At 47.4% G+C, this 14,170-nt stretch overlaps 1 protein-coding gene across 1 annotated transcript in view; it reads left to right on the forward strand.

The window, feature by feature from the left end:
* LOC147703391 (uncharacterized) overlaps window positions 1-14,170 on the forward strand; it is a 9,287,842-nt gene that overhangs the window by 6,271,610 nt on the left and 3,002,062 nt on the right. The window contains exon 24 of the mRNA XM_086931832.1: window positions 4,749-4,915. Within this exon, the coding sequence (XP_086787958.1) occupies window positions 4,749-4,915 (167 nt within the window). The remainder of the gene's footprint in view (window positions 1-4,748; window positions 4,916-14,170) is intronic.

A 14,170-nucleotide genomic window follows, 5' to 3' on the forward strand; every position in this document is an offset into this window, starting at 1 on the left:
CATGTGGCACATACATCATACCGAATGGAACTGTCCCACTGAACAACAACGATTGTAGGCGCTTCTTCCTGCTCCTCATCGACAAATCAAAATGGCCTCAAAGATAATGTCCGGGAAGACACATAATATGACATGAAGTCACGCATTCGAAAAAGGAGGACCTTTTTAGTGTGGCTGACCCCTATCAGGTCGGACTGGACTCACACACAGTGTCCTAGCACCCCCCCTCCCGAAAGAACTTCAGAAACTAATACGGACTTTTTGCACTAAGAATACGTCATAATGTATAATGTTGTCCCATATGAACAGTCTAGTGTGCATCCCCGGTAAAATCCTGGGAGTATGCTGAGGACACCATGTATAATTGTTGGTCTCAATGACTGAAATGTAATAGTATTGCGTTGTCAATCAATCAATCATGACATTTGTAAAGCGCGCTACTCACCCAGAGGGGTCTCAAGGCGCTGGGGGAGGGGGGTACTTTACTGCTCGAAAAGCCAGGTCTTGAGTTGCTTCCTGAAGGAGAGATGGTCCTGCGTTAGCCGGAGGTGGATGTGGAGGGAGTTCCATGTCTTGGCTGCCAGGTAGGAGAAGGATCTTCCTCCGGTGGTGGCTCTGCGGATGCGTGGAACGGGGGCGAGGGCGAGGCTGGCTGATCGTAGCTGGCGGGTGGGAGTGTAGAAGGTCAGGCGGTTGTTGAGGTACTTGGGGCCCAGGTCGTGGAGGGCCTTGTGTGCGTGGGTGCGGAGTCTGAACGTGATCCTCTTGCTGACGGGGAGCCAGTGTAGGTCTCTCAGGGGGCCGGAGATGTGGCTGTGTCAGGGGATGTCCAGGATGATTCGTGCGGAGGCGTTCTGGATGCGTTGGAGTCTTTTCTGAAGTTTGGCTGTGGTTCCGGCGTAGAGGGTGTTTCCGTAGTCCAGTCGGCTGGTGACGAGTGCCTGGGTGACCGTCTTATTGGTTTCGGTGGGGATCCACTGGAAGATCTTGCAGAGCATGCGCAGGGTGTTGAAGCACGATGATGAGACATCGTTGACTTGTCTGGTCATCGAGAGGGAGGAGTCCAGGATGAAGCCCAGGTTACGTGCGTGGTCCGTTGGCTTGGGAGTCGTGCCCAGGGCAGGGGGCCACCAGGAGTCGTCCCAGGCGGAGGGTGATGATCCCAGGATGACGACTTCCGTCTTGTCTGAGTTCAGTTTCAGGCGGCTGTTCTTCATCCACTCGACGACGTCTTTCATCCCTTCGTGTCGGCTGGTTCTGGCAGTGGTGGGGTCGTTGGTGAGGGAGAGGATCAGCTGGGTGTTGGCGTAGGAGATGATGTTGAGGTTGTGTTGGCGTGCGATGGCTGCGAGGGGGCTCATGTAGACGTTGAAGAGGGTTGGGCTGAGTGATGATCCTTGTGGTACGCCGCAGATGACTTCGGTGGCCTCGGATCTAAATGGGGGGAGGCGAACTCTCTGAGTTCTTCCGGTGAGGAACGAGATGATCCACTTCAGTGCCCTGTCTTGGATTCCGATGTTGCTGAGGCGCTGCACTAGGGGGCGGTGACAGACAGTGTTGAATGCTGCGGAGAGGTCCAGGAGGATGAGGGCCGCTGTTTCCTCGTTGTCGAGCAGGGATCTGATCTCGTCAATGGCTGCGATGAGGGTGGTCTCTGTGCTGTCGTTGGCTTCGAAACCGGACTGTGAGTGGTCGAGGGATCCGTTCGTCTCGAGGAAGGCGGCAAGCTGTCAGTTGACGGTCTTCTCAATGACTTTGGCGGGAAAAGGGAGGAGCGAGATGGGGCGGAAGTTTTTGAGGTCGGTGGGGTCCGCTGTTGGTTTCTTCAGGAGGGCGCTGAGCTCCGCGTGCTTCCAGCTCTCCGGGAAGGTGGCGGTGTTGAAGGAGGTGTTGATGATGTCCCGGAGTTGGGGTGCGATGATGGAATCGGCCTTGTTGAAGACGTGGTGGGGGCAGGGGTCAGTTGGTGATCCGGAGTGAATGGAGGTCATCATGCGGGTGGTGTCTTCGGTGCTGACTGGGGTCCAGGCGCAGAGAGTGGTGGTGGGGGACGTTGGTTTGGAGGTTGGGTGCGTGGTCTGTGTGCCGAAGCTGTTGTGTATGTCGGCGATCTTGCTGTGGAAGAACGAGGCGAGTGAGTCGCAGAGGTCTTGCGAGGGAGTGATGTGGTTGTTTCCGGCGCTGGGGTTGGAGAGCTCTTTGACGATGCTGAAGAGTTCCTTGCTGTTGTGGGTGTTGTTGTTCAGTCGTTCTTTGAATGCTGTCTTCTTGGTGGTGCGGATCAGCTGGTGGTGTTTGCGGGTGGCGTGCTTGAGGGCGGTCATGTTGTCTGTGGTCTGGTTGTTGCGCCAGGCTTTCTCGAGGGTGCGGCAGTTCTTCTTGGAGTTCTTAAGTTTGTCGGTGAACTAAGAGGCTTTCTTGCTGCCATGTCTTCTGGGAGGGGTCTTTAGTGGTGCGAGGTTGTCTGCGCAGTTGGTGATCCACTGTGTGAGGTTGCTGGCTGCTTCGTTGGGGTCCGTTGTGCTGGCGGGCGAGTTCTGGCTGAGGGAGGTAATGAGCTGGTCGGTGGTGATCTTGTTCCAGCTCCTGCGAGGGGCCTGTTGCGGGTGATGGTGGTGGGTCGTGGTCCTTCTGAAGGTGAGGTGGACTAAGCTGTGGTCAGTCCAATGAAGTCCGGTGGAGTGGCTGAAGGAGATGTATTTGTTGGAGGAGAAGACTGGGTCAAGCGTTCGGCCGGCGTAGTGGGTGGGGGAGTTCACTAGTTGCTTGAGTCCGAGGTTGGCGAGGTTGTCCAGCAGGGTAGTGGTGTTGCTGTCGTTCTTGTTCTCCAGGTGGAAGTTGAGGTCCACTAGGAGGATGTAGTCAGCGGAGGCGAGGGCGTGCGGGCTGATGAAGTCTGCGATGTTTTCGCTGAATTGTGTGCGTGGTCCCGGGGGTCTGTAGATGAGGGTGCCTCTGAGGGTCGTCTTGAGGTCGGTGTGTATCTGGAAGTGGAGGTGTTCGGCGGCGGTGAGGGTGTCGTCGGAGTTGGTCGTGATGCGGATGGTGTTCTTGTGTACGATGGCGATGCCTCCTCCAGTCTGGTTGACACGGTCCCTCCGGATGATCTTGTATCCGTCCGGGATGGCGATGGCGATATCGGGCGCTGAGGAGGCGTTCATCCAGGTTTCCGTGAGGAAGGCGACGTCTGGTGATGTTGTGTCGAGCAGGTTCCAGAGTTCCACGGCGTGTCTGTGGATGGAGTGGGTGTTGAGCAGAATGCACTTGAGGTGGTTGGTGCTGGTGATCGGCTTGGCGGGTGTGGTGCAGGTCCAGAGGCAGGTGAATCGGCAAGCATGGCAGGCGAAGGGTCCGTGGGTACGTTTCGGGGTGGCTTGGTAGCAGGTGGGGTACCGGCCGTTGTTGAGTGCATGGAGGGCGGTGGCGTCGTAGGTCCGTCATGTTGTCTGGCGTCGGCAGGGGCCAGAGGTCCTGGTGCTGGGCGCAGTCCAGGCGCAGACGGGCGCAGACGGGCTTTCCTTTGGCAAGCCTTTGGCGCACAATCGGCGTGCCCGCTATGCGCCCGCTGCGTGTCCGTGCGGTTTCCATTTAAGGCGAAGTGGGAGGGAGGAGCAGCTGGGAGGCGGGAGTGGGGAGGACACAGAAAAAAAGGGGGGGGGCTGCGATATCACGGCAGCGGGAAGCGGGGAGCGGGGGTAATCTACACCAGGGGGGGCAACGAACCTAGACACCGAGGAATAAATATCACAAAATACAACAGGGTAAACAAACAACAGCAAGGCAGACAGCAAACACCAGCAAAGCAGTAATCAGGGAATCGGCAACTCAGCACAACGAGCAGCAGCAAGGGGGTACACACACAGCTGGAGGGCCGTGCGGCACGGGGGTGTCCTGAGGACAGGTCACACTCACCTGCGCCGCGCGGTCTCCATTTAAGGCCAAGTGGGAGGGAGGAGCAGCTGGGAGGCGGGAGCGGGGAGGACACAGAAAAAAGGGGGCGGGCCACGATATCACGGCGGCGGGAAGTGGGGTAATCTACACCAGGGGGGGCAATGAACCTAGGCACCGAGGAATAAATATCACAAAATACAACAGGGTAAACAAACAACAGCAAGCAGACAGCAAACAACAGCAAGGCAGTAATCAGGGAAACGGCAACTCGGCACAACGAGCAGCAGCGAGGGGGCACACACACAGCTGGAGGTCCGTGCGGCGCGCGGTGTCCTGAGGACAGGTTGTGTGTGAATTAGTAAAGTATATTCTCTTTTTAAAAGCAAACCACTGATTGCACATTGGATTCTTAACTTGTGATGGTTGATTTATTCTTGAATGAGTAAGTAATCCGACATCAACGCTCTGAAAAAGTCTTGGACTGCTTTTGCCTTACTGAATGTCCTAAAGGGGTTGTAATTCGTGCTCAATGTTCGCTTCGGTAGTAAGTATAAGTCCCAGGAAATCAGCAATAAAGTCCTCACTGTTGGAGTTTGAGCCAAGTAACCCCTTTCTGTCATGGGATTCCTGAAAAAGTTTCCACATTTTTTCTGGCACAAGATCAGTGATTATATGAGCTGTAAAGATGTGATTGTGATTACGATGATTGTAAAATCTGTTAATGTTTTTTGTATATGAAATCAGAATTTTTTTTAATATACAAACTTTGTAAAAGTTTATAAGGTTTGTTAAAACAGAATAAACTATTTTACAAATTGAATTGTTAAGAAGCATTTGTTCTATACCTATATTCACAGTCAACTTGAAGGACTGCAGCAAGACAAGGAGTATTACAACGCCATCATAGAGTATGTAAGTGTTATGGAGGCTCATATCTGTGACGGCACTGATCTACCGGAGACGATGATTGATACCTCTCAGAGCACTGCTCAAGTGCCCAAAATGAAAAGAAAATTCCAGTGCTGTGAGTAGAGACCAGATGTTATAATTATTCTATTCTCTTATTCATACCTCATCAATAAAAAAAATAATTATGCTAGTTAAACATATCAAGGTGAGGTCTGTCATGACCAGCCCTTAGGAGACACCATCTTTTCTTTCATTTAAAGAGTATACATCTAATAAAACAGAGGGTAGTTTTCTTCTGTTTGTCATCTGACAGTCGATATCCATATTGAGGTCTAGGTCAGCGGAACTTTTGGTGCGTTGCCCAATTTAATGGGCATCTGTAATTTTTACATGACCTTGTTTGAAATGTATCTTGTCTGTAGTCCAAGGAAACTTTTGTTATGCAAATTAGCTGGATATAAGAGTACCGGCATGTTTTTTTGAAGCTAAACTGTACATAGGCCTTCTTTTCAATTGCAGAGGGAGGTTTGATCGTATGTATAATATTTACCCTGCTATTCTTGTCTAAAAGGTAAATATAGTTCGAATGTATTATTTCAATAGTCCAGCCATAATAAAAGTTCTTGAAGTAGCCACTCTGAAGATAAGTATCAGAAAATACACTTGTCACGATAAGGAAAACATGGCTGCTTGTTACAAACATTTCACTCTTTGCTATGTTCAACAGTCCACTGCTCTCATAATAAATTCCAGCATAGTGTTCCAAGCCTGTTGGCTATACACGAAGGAAAAAAACACAATGCCTCTGGTTAAAAGTGATCACGAACAATAAAGTGGTTCTGTAACTTAATAATTTTCTTGAAGTCATAAATATTTGAATGTTCCTGCTCCCAATCTCAAGTTTCTAGTTTATTTATTAATTGATTTAGACCTCTAGTGTTGTCAACAATTAAACGTAAATACAAAAGATACTTTAATAAAAAGGACATGGTAACCATAAACACTGTTTTTATCTAAAAGAATGGTAAAAAGGATTAATAAGAAAAGTATACAAATTATAACAGACAAATTAATTTGGAGGAAAATTTATTAGAGTGATCAAATCGTTAGTAGTAAATATCTTGTATCTATGCATATGGAATTTAAAAATCGGAGCCCAGCTTCTACTACCATGTTCCTTGGATAGATATATAGCATATGGGAGAGATCTTGTTCCCCTCTCTACAAAGCTTACATAATCCTGTTTTTGCCAATGGTTTTATCTTAATGCTTAGTGTAGGAGTCTAAAGGCAAAATCCCCAAGCGAAGCATGATGAAACAGCGTTGAGCGTTGTGTACAAGTTAACATCTCAAATACTGCTGAAAGGTCTTGTACCCAAGAGAAGCTGAATAAGACCTATAGTGGGATAACTGAGCGCAATAGGCTGAATCTAGGCCAAAGCTGAGGTGCAGTGTCATATTTTAAAAAAAATAGCTTTAGATGGGCACGTGTCCAGGACTGTAAGAGTAGGATTGTGCATTTAAAATGTAGTAGGGCTACTGCAAGTTTTTTATTTATTGTAACATTGCTCGACCCAACTTCAAAGGCCTTGAGCTTTAGTAGCGCTCTCACAGTATCTTTTCCTGCGTGTAACATGTTATATGCCCACCTGATTGTGTTGGCCAGGACAATTGTATAGGCACTAGTCAGTGACAGTTCTACTTTAGTGCCTGGACTGGGGAACCCTTACTCATGTTAGGTATTTTCCGTAGTAGTTTCACTTCGCACTTATGCTGGAAATGCCATTTATCCATTGGAAAATATTATAGTACAAACGTCAGAGTAGACGGAATTTTGTCTCGATACATTTCCAAAAGTGGAGAAAAATGTTTCTTTCCTGAGAAACAATAAAAACTCTTTAGAGCACTTGCTTTCGCGGTAGCCTTTGATTCTATGTGTCGAGGATATGATTTTTTTTCAAGGTTCTGTGAGAATACTCTCCCTAGATATATATACCCCGTAGCCACGTCTACAGATTTCCCTCCCAATTTCAAGTTAAAGTGGGTATGATGTTTCCTTCACCCAAATGGAACCATTATTGTCTTCGACATATTGACTTTCAGGAAATTTTCTTCGTTGTAATTCAATAGAGCATCCAAGGTACGTTGTAGGCCGATCTGTGTTAAGCCAAAAATGACAACATAGTCGGGCTACATTAAGGTGTGAATTCCGTGAGAAGCTATCTTTAGAGGGAAATTCTTTACTCCTACTGGGCACTCTAGTAAGTCGCGCACAAACAGAGAGAACAGTTCTCTACTGGGGCTAGCAGACAGCCCTGCTTAAGGTCATTCAAAGTGAATATCCTATGGCTTAAAGCCTTTTTTCACCCCATCTGAACTCTGCACCACGTTTCTGTGTGTAAGGCCACGATTAATCTTAAGGCATCAGGATCCCCATTTTTCCCAATTTCCTCACAATCTCAGAACACTTCAGTAGCGTGTGTGTGTGTGTGTGTGTGAGTGTGTGTGTATATATATATATATATATATATGTATAGTTAGGAATTAACATATAAAAAACCATTGAAATTCCTCCTATATAGTAGCTGGACATTTTATTGATATAAAACCATTGAAATTCCACATATAGTTAGTTGCACTAACTATATATTTCGCGCATCCACAATCCAATGCTGATGATGTCACATATTACATCATTCATTACATGGTCAGTGACATCACTGATGACATCTCAAATGACATCACTGATGACATCATCCAGTGTCTGTGTGTTTTTGTAAAGTTTAACTATGTTTTACATATTGAAGAATAAGTGGATGTATAAGATTATGGATGAAGGATTTGATTGTATAAGTGAGTAAGTATGTGTTAGTATGTCTGTGAAAATGTAAGCTGTTCTGTGTTTAACTGTATAGATGAAGAAATCAAAGTGTAATTGATTCTTTACAGGACTGACTAGGTGTGTGAGTAACTTCCTGGATGAGTGGCAGTGTGTGAGTGTCTACATAGGTGTATGAGTGCATATGATAGTGTTGTAATGATGAGTGACTGTATGTACGAGTGATCTTATGGGTGAATGAATGAATGTGTGTGTAGACGTAGGAATCAGTGAATGCGTATGTAGTAAATGGTATTCGTGTGTCAATAGTTTCAAAAATGATACTCTGTATTTTACACTAGGTGTAACAGAGGTTATATTAGAGTGTAAGGAGGTGCGTTGTATTATCACATGAAGTATATCATCAGTGGTGTGATCATTGATGTTAAATGAGATGTCATCAGTGATGTCTGCCTGAGCCGCGTTGAGAGACCCGCTGCACGGAGTGCAGCCCTGCTGATGCGGCAAACACGTGTCAGCGTAGGAGAGATGCTCCCATGGAGAAATGTTAAATTACATCGAGAGCAGCGGAATTGGGATTCTGGAACCCACTAGGTGTTTTAATAAGTAAAGAGGACACTGTTGGCTGCTCACTTGAGAATGCCTATGGCACTGCAAGTACCAGTAGGCCACGCAGTGGCAACGCCCGATGGGCGGGACTGTACTCATATTACACAAGTAATGGGATAAAATTGCCAAGGTGCCTTTTGAATCAAAGCCCATCCCAGGAAGAAGTGCGGTATAGCACGAAACGCATCGGAAAGGACTTTGTTTGCCGATACCAGTTTGCTGCCTCTACGCTGTATTTTCACCATTAAAGAAGGCATACTTACTCATCTCTGTGGTCTCCTTCATCTGCAGGCAACTCTGTTGGGAATGTTAGCGGCACTGCCTGAGCCGCGTTGAGAGATCCGCTGCATGGAGTGCAGCTCTGCTGATGCGGCAAACACGTGTCAGCGTAGGAGAGATGCGCCCATGGAGAAATGTTAAATTACATCGAGAGCAGCGGAATTGGGATTCTGCAACCCACTGGGTGTTTTAATAAGTAAAGGGGACAGTGTTGTCTGCTCACTTGAGAATAACTATGGCACTGCAAGTACCAGTAGGCCACGCGGTGGCCACGTCCGATGGGCGGGACTGTACTCATATTACACAAGTAATGGGATAAAATTGCCAAGGTGCCTTTTGAATCAAAGCCCATCCCAGGAAGAAGTGCGGTATAGCACGAAACGCGTCGGAAAGGACTTTGTTTGCCAATACCAGTTTGCTGCCTCTACGCTGTATTTTCACCATTAAAGAAGGCATACTTACTCATCTCTGTGGTCTCCTTCATCTGCAGGCAACTCTGTTGGGAATGTTAGCGGCACTGCCTGAGCCGCGTTGAGAGACCCGCTGCACTGAGTGCAGCCCTGCTGATGCAGCAAACACGTGTCAGCGTAGGAGAGATGCGCCCATGGAGAAATGTTAAATTACATCGAGAGCAGTGGAATTGGGATTCTGCAACCCACTGGGTGTTTTAATAAGTAAAGAGGACACTGTTGGCTGCTCACTTGAGAATAACTATGGCACTGCAAGTACCAGTAGGCCACGCAGTGGCCACGCCCGATGGGCGGGACTGTACTCATATTACACAAGTAATGGGATAAAATTGCCAAGGTGCCTTTTGAATCAAAGCCCATCCCAGGAAGAAGTGCGGTATAGCACGAAACGCATCGGAAAGGACTTTGTTTGCCGATACCAGTTTGCTGCCTCTACGCTGTATTTTCACCATTAAAGAAGGTATACTTACTCATCTCTGTGGTCTCCTTCATCTGCAGGCAACTCTGTTGGGAATGTTAGCGGCACTGCCTGAGCCGCGTTGAGAGATCCGCTGCATGGAGTGCAGCCCTGCTGATGCGGCAAACACGTGTCAGCGTAGGAGAGATGCGCCCATGGAGAAATGTTAAATTACATCGAGAGCAGCGGAATTGGGATTCTGCAACCCACTGGGTGTTTTAATAAGTAAAGAGGACACTGTTGTCTACTCACTTGAGAATAACTATGGCACTGCAAGTACCAGTAGGCCACGCGGTGGCCACGTCCGATGGGCGGGACTGTACTCATATTACACAAGTAATGGGATAAAATTGCCAAGGTGCCTTTTGAATCAAAGCTCATCCCAGGAAGAAGTGCGGTATAGCACGAAACGCGTCGGAAAGGACTTTGTTTGCCAATACCAGTTTGCTGCCTCTACGCTGAATTTTCACCATTAAAGAAGGCATACTTACTCATCTCTGTGGTCTCCTTCATCTGCAGGCAACTCTGTTGGGAATGTTAGCGGCACTGCCTGAGCCGCGTTGAGAGACCCGCTGCACGGAGTGCAGCCCTGCTGATGCGGCAAACACGTGTCAGTGTAGGAGAGATGCGCCCATGGAGAAATCTTAAATTACATCGAGAGCAGCGGAATTGGGATTCTGCAACCCACTGGGTGTTTTAATAAATAAAGAGGACACTGTTGGCTGCTCACTTGAGAATAACTATGGCACTGCAAGTACCAGTAGGCCACGCGGTGGCCACGCCCGATGGGCGAGACTGTACTCATATTACACAAGTAATGGGATAAAATTGCCAAGGTGCCTTTTGAATCTAAGCCCATCCCAGGAAGAAATGCGGTATAGCACGAAACTCGTCGGAAAGGACTTTGTTTGCCGATACCAGTTTGCTGCCTCTACGCTGTATTTTCACCATTAAAGAAGGCATACTTACTCATCTCTGTGGTCTCCTTCATCTGCAGGCAACTCTGTTGGGAATGTTAGCGGCACTGCCTGAGCCGCGTTGAGAGACCCGCTGCACGGAGTGCAGCCCTGCTGATGCGGCAAACACGTGTCAGCGTAGGAGAGATGCGCCCATGGAGGAATGTTAAATTACATCGAGAGCAGGGGAATTGGGATTCTGCAACCCACTGGGTGTTTTAATAAGTAAAGAGGACACTGTTGGCTGCTCACTTGAGAATAACTATGGCACTGCAAGTACCAGTAGGCCACGCGGTGGCCACGCTCGATGGGCGGGACTGTACTCATATTACACAAGTAATGGGATAAAATTGCCAAGGTGCCTTTTGAATCAAAGCCCATCCCAGGAAGAAGTGCGGTATAGCACGAAACGCGTCGTAAAGGACTTTGTTTGCCGATACCAGTTTGCTGCCTCTACGCTGTATTTTCACCATTAAAGAAGGCATACTTACTCATCTCTGTGGTCTACTTCATCTGCAGGCATTTCTGTTGGGAATGTTAGCGGCACTGCCTGAGCCGCGTTGAGAGACCCACTGCACACAGTGCAGCCCTGCTGATGCGGCAAACACGTGTCAGCGTAGGAGAGATGCGCCCATGGAGAAATGTTAAATTACATCGAGAGCAGCGGAATTGGGATTCTGCAACCCACTGGGTGTTTTAATAAGTAAAGAGGACACTGTTGGCTGCTCACTTGAGAATAACTATGGCACTGCAAGTACCAGTAGGCCACGAGGTGGCCACGCCCGATGCGCGGGACTGTACTCATATTACACAAGTAATGGGATAAAATTGCCAAGGTGCCTTTTGAATCAAAGCCCATCCCAGGAAGAAGTGCGGTATAGCACGAAACGCGTCGGAAAGGACTTTGTTTGCGGATACCAGTTTGCTGCCTCTACGCTGTATTTTCACCATTAAAGAAGGCATACTTACTCGTCTCTGTGGTCTCCTTCATCTGCAGGCAACTCTGTTGGGAATATATATATATATATCAGTGATGTCATGAGTGATGTCACTGACCATGTCATGAGTGATGTAATATGTGACGTCATCAGCAGTGCATTGCAGGCGCGCTTGTTATAGTGAGTCCAACTAACTATAACGTTGGAATTTGAATGGTTTTATGTCAGTAAAATTTCCAGCTAACTATAACTGGTGTTAAACCTATGGTTTTTTCAGTGAATTTAATAGGTTTTTTAAATGCTAATTCCTAACTATATCTGGTGTGAAACCTATGTTTTTTTCAGTGAATTTCATAGGTTTTTTAAATGCTAATTCCTAACTATATATAGGGCCTCAAACCTATGAAATGTAATATTTTTTATAATGAATCCTATATTGTATATATATATAATACTATTTTTTCTTTTGCCCTAGAGCGCTCCCGGTGCGCGCCCCGGTGAGCGCACCAGAAAGTGCAGTTTTCTGGCGCGCCCCGGGGTGGGCACCGGTGAGCGTCCCGTTAGCGCTATTGCCGCGAACGAAAACATGATCGTGATGTATCACGTAGCCGCGTCCGCGTGATACGCACGGCGTAAGCGCACCCGGAAGCACTCGAGCTAATACGATCGCGCAACGTAAGCATCCGACGCGCTTACGCGACGCGCGCAGAGTAAGAGCGTCGGGTCATGTGACCTGAAAATAACACTTTTTATTGGTGCAAAACAGTTTTGGTTTCCGAATGATGAAAGCCCGGGTCATGTGACCTGAAAATAACACTTTTCATTGGTTCAGGACAGTTTTTTTTCCAAATGATGAAAGACCCCACCTTTTTTCCTTATTCTGACTTTGTCCTTTGACTGAGGAAGACCTGTTTGGAGATCTCTGAATAATATTTTGTACTTTAAAATGGCTACAGTAGCAGCAGCAGCTGGAGCATCTGCACCACCACCACCACCACCACCAAGAGGACCACCACAACACCACAGTGGTGGAGATGAAGAAGAGGAGGAGGAGGAGGAGGGGAGTAGGACATTCCTACCAGAAGACAATACCCCATATAGGCCAAAGCAGCACATTGTATGGGAGTTTTTTTCCATTCCAGAGGGCAAGAAGAAAGTGAATGCGCCAAAGGTGACTTGCCTAATCTGTAACATGGAACTTTCAAGGGGGAACCCTAATAAAAAATACTCATTTGGCAATAACACCATGATTCGGCACATGCAGCGCAGTCATCCCAACAACTATGCTGCGGCAGAGGTGAGAGAACTGGCCAGCAACCCTCCCCAATCTTCAGCCAGCACCTCCAAACGAAAGCAACCCACTCCATCGGGACCAGAGACAAGGTAGATGGTCCCAAACATACAACCACAGTTTGGGGAATACAAGATCTCTTGTATATTTTGTGGTAAGACCATCACCTATGGTGAGCAAAGCATAAAGCTCATCAACCGTGCTGGTGACAACCACAATTGCCCCAAAAAACAATAATTTTTTTCCTTTTTTTTTTTTGCTCCAGTTGAGCCGTTTACAATTCCCTGTTTTTTGTTTCTCCCCATAAAAATAACAAAAAATATATAAAATGGTTCATAAAAGCCAAAAAAAGTACAAAATGTTCAAAAAAACATAAAAAAATATATAAAACAACAAAAAGAAGAAAAAAACAGTTATTTTTAGAACTACCTCCAATTTACAAAAAAAGGCTACATTTTTTAAAAAGTCTGTCATTCTTTTTTCCCCAAGGTACGCTCCCCGGTCCGCTCCCCGGTGCGCGTACCAGGCGCTCCCCCCGCGCAAATAAAAAGAAAAGAAAAATTGGGTCCCGCGGGGCCCTTTTATAGCCCCCACATCAAACCTAGGGGGTCAGGGGGGGTCAACTCTGCCCCCTTATGGTCATTTCCCCCTTTGTTTTTGCCACCTCTTGTGTCTTGATCCTACCGAGACACGATGGCGGTGGCTCCGGACTGTTTGGAATGTTGAAAGACACCTGAGAGCCAATCAGCTTTCCGCCCGCGAGCTTGCGTAGCGCGCTGGATAGCGCCCCGGTGCGCGTACCGGGGCGCGCTTATAGATATATATATTTTTTTGAATCTAAATTACTCAAAATCCACTGGAGCACATATCTTGAGACATAGCAAAGACACATCGGGCTACCATTCCCTACAATTTTGCCAAGTTTCGTGGAAATCCATTCAGCCGTTCAGGCTAAAAGTGAGGTCGACCGCCCTATGGAAATTAAAATGGGGAAAACACGTTTTGGGACCCCCCTTTTTTCTCAGCCCCCGCTTGACAAATCCCCCCCAAACTTTCGGGGAAGGACCGGTGCGACGCGAGGCAAATTTGACGAAATTTTCAGGCAGATTCCTCAACCGGCGCCAAAGTTATTCACAATAGAATGTTGCGATTTCCCTATTGAAAATAATCCTAACTATAACTACCTACTGACGACCGCCAGTAGGTAATATATATATATATATATTTTTTTTTTCACACATCAAAAACGCAGCACTCAGGATTAAGCATCGCGGTTGAATAAACAAGTTGAAATATATCCAATCCTGAGTGCCGCGTCTTTGGTGTGTGAACATATTTTGGGGCAGATTTATGATAAATGGCGCATCCCCAGGGATGCGCCAGTTATTTTGCGCCACAGCTCCGCCACCCATAGTGCGCCGCATTTACAATGTGACGCACCATGGTGCAAAAACGGCACAGATGCGTGACGCATCTGTGCCGTGAAGGTGGCGCATTGCTGGAGTTGCGTCGCAAGTGCGACGCAACTCCA

This window comes from Lissotriton vulgaris, chromosome 7, assembly GCF_964263255.1.
Source record: "Lissotriton vulgaris chromosome 7, aLisVul1.2, whole genome shotgun sequence".
NCBI classification, from domain to species: domain Eukaryota; kingdom Metazoa; phylum Chordata; class Amphibia; order Caudata; family Salamandridae; genus Lissotriton; species Lissotriton vulgaris.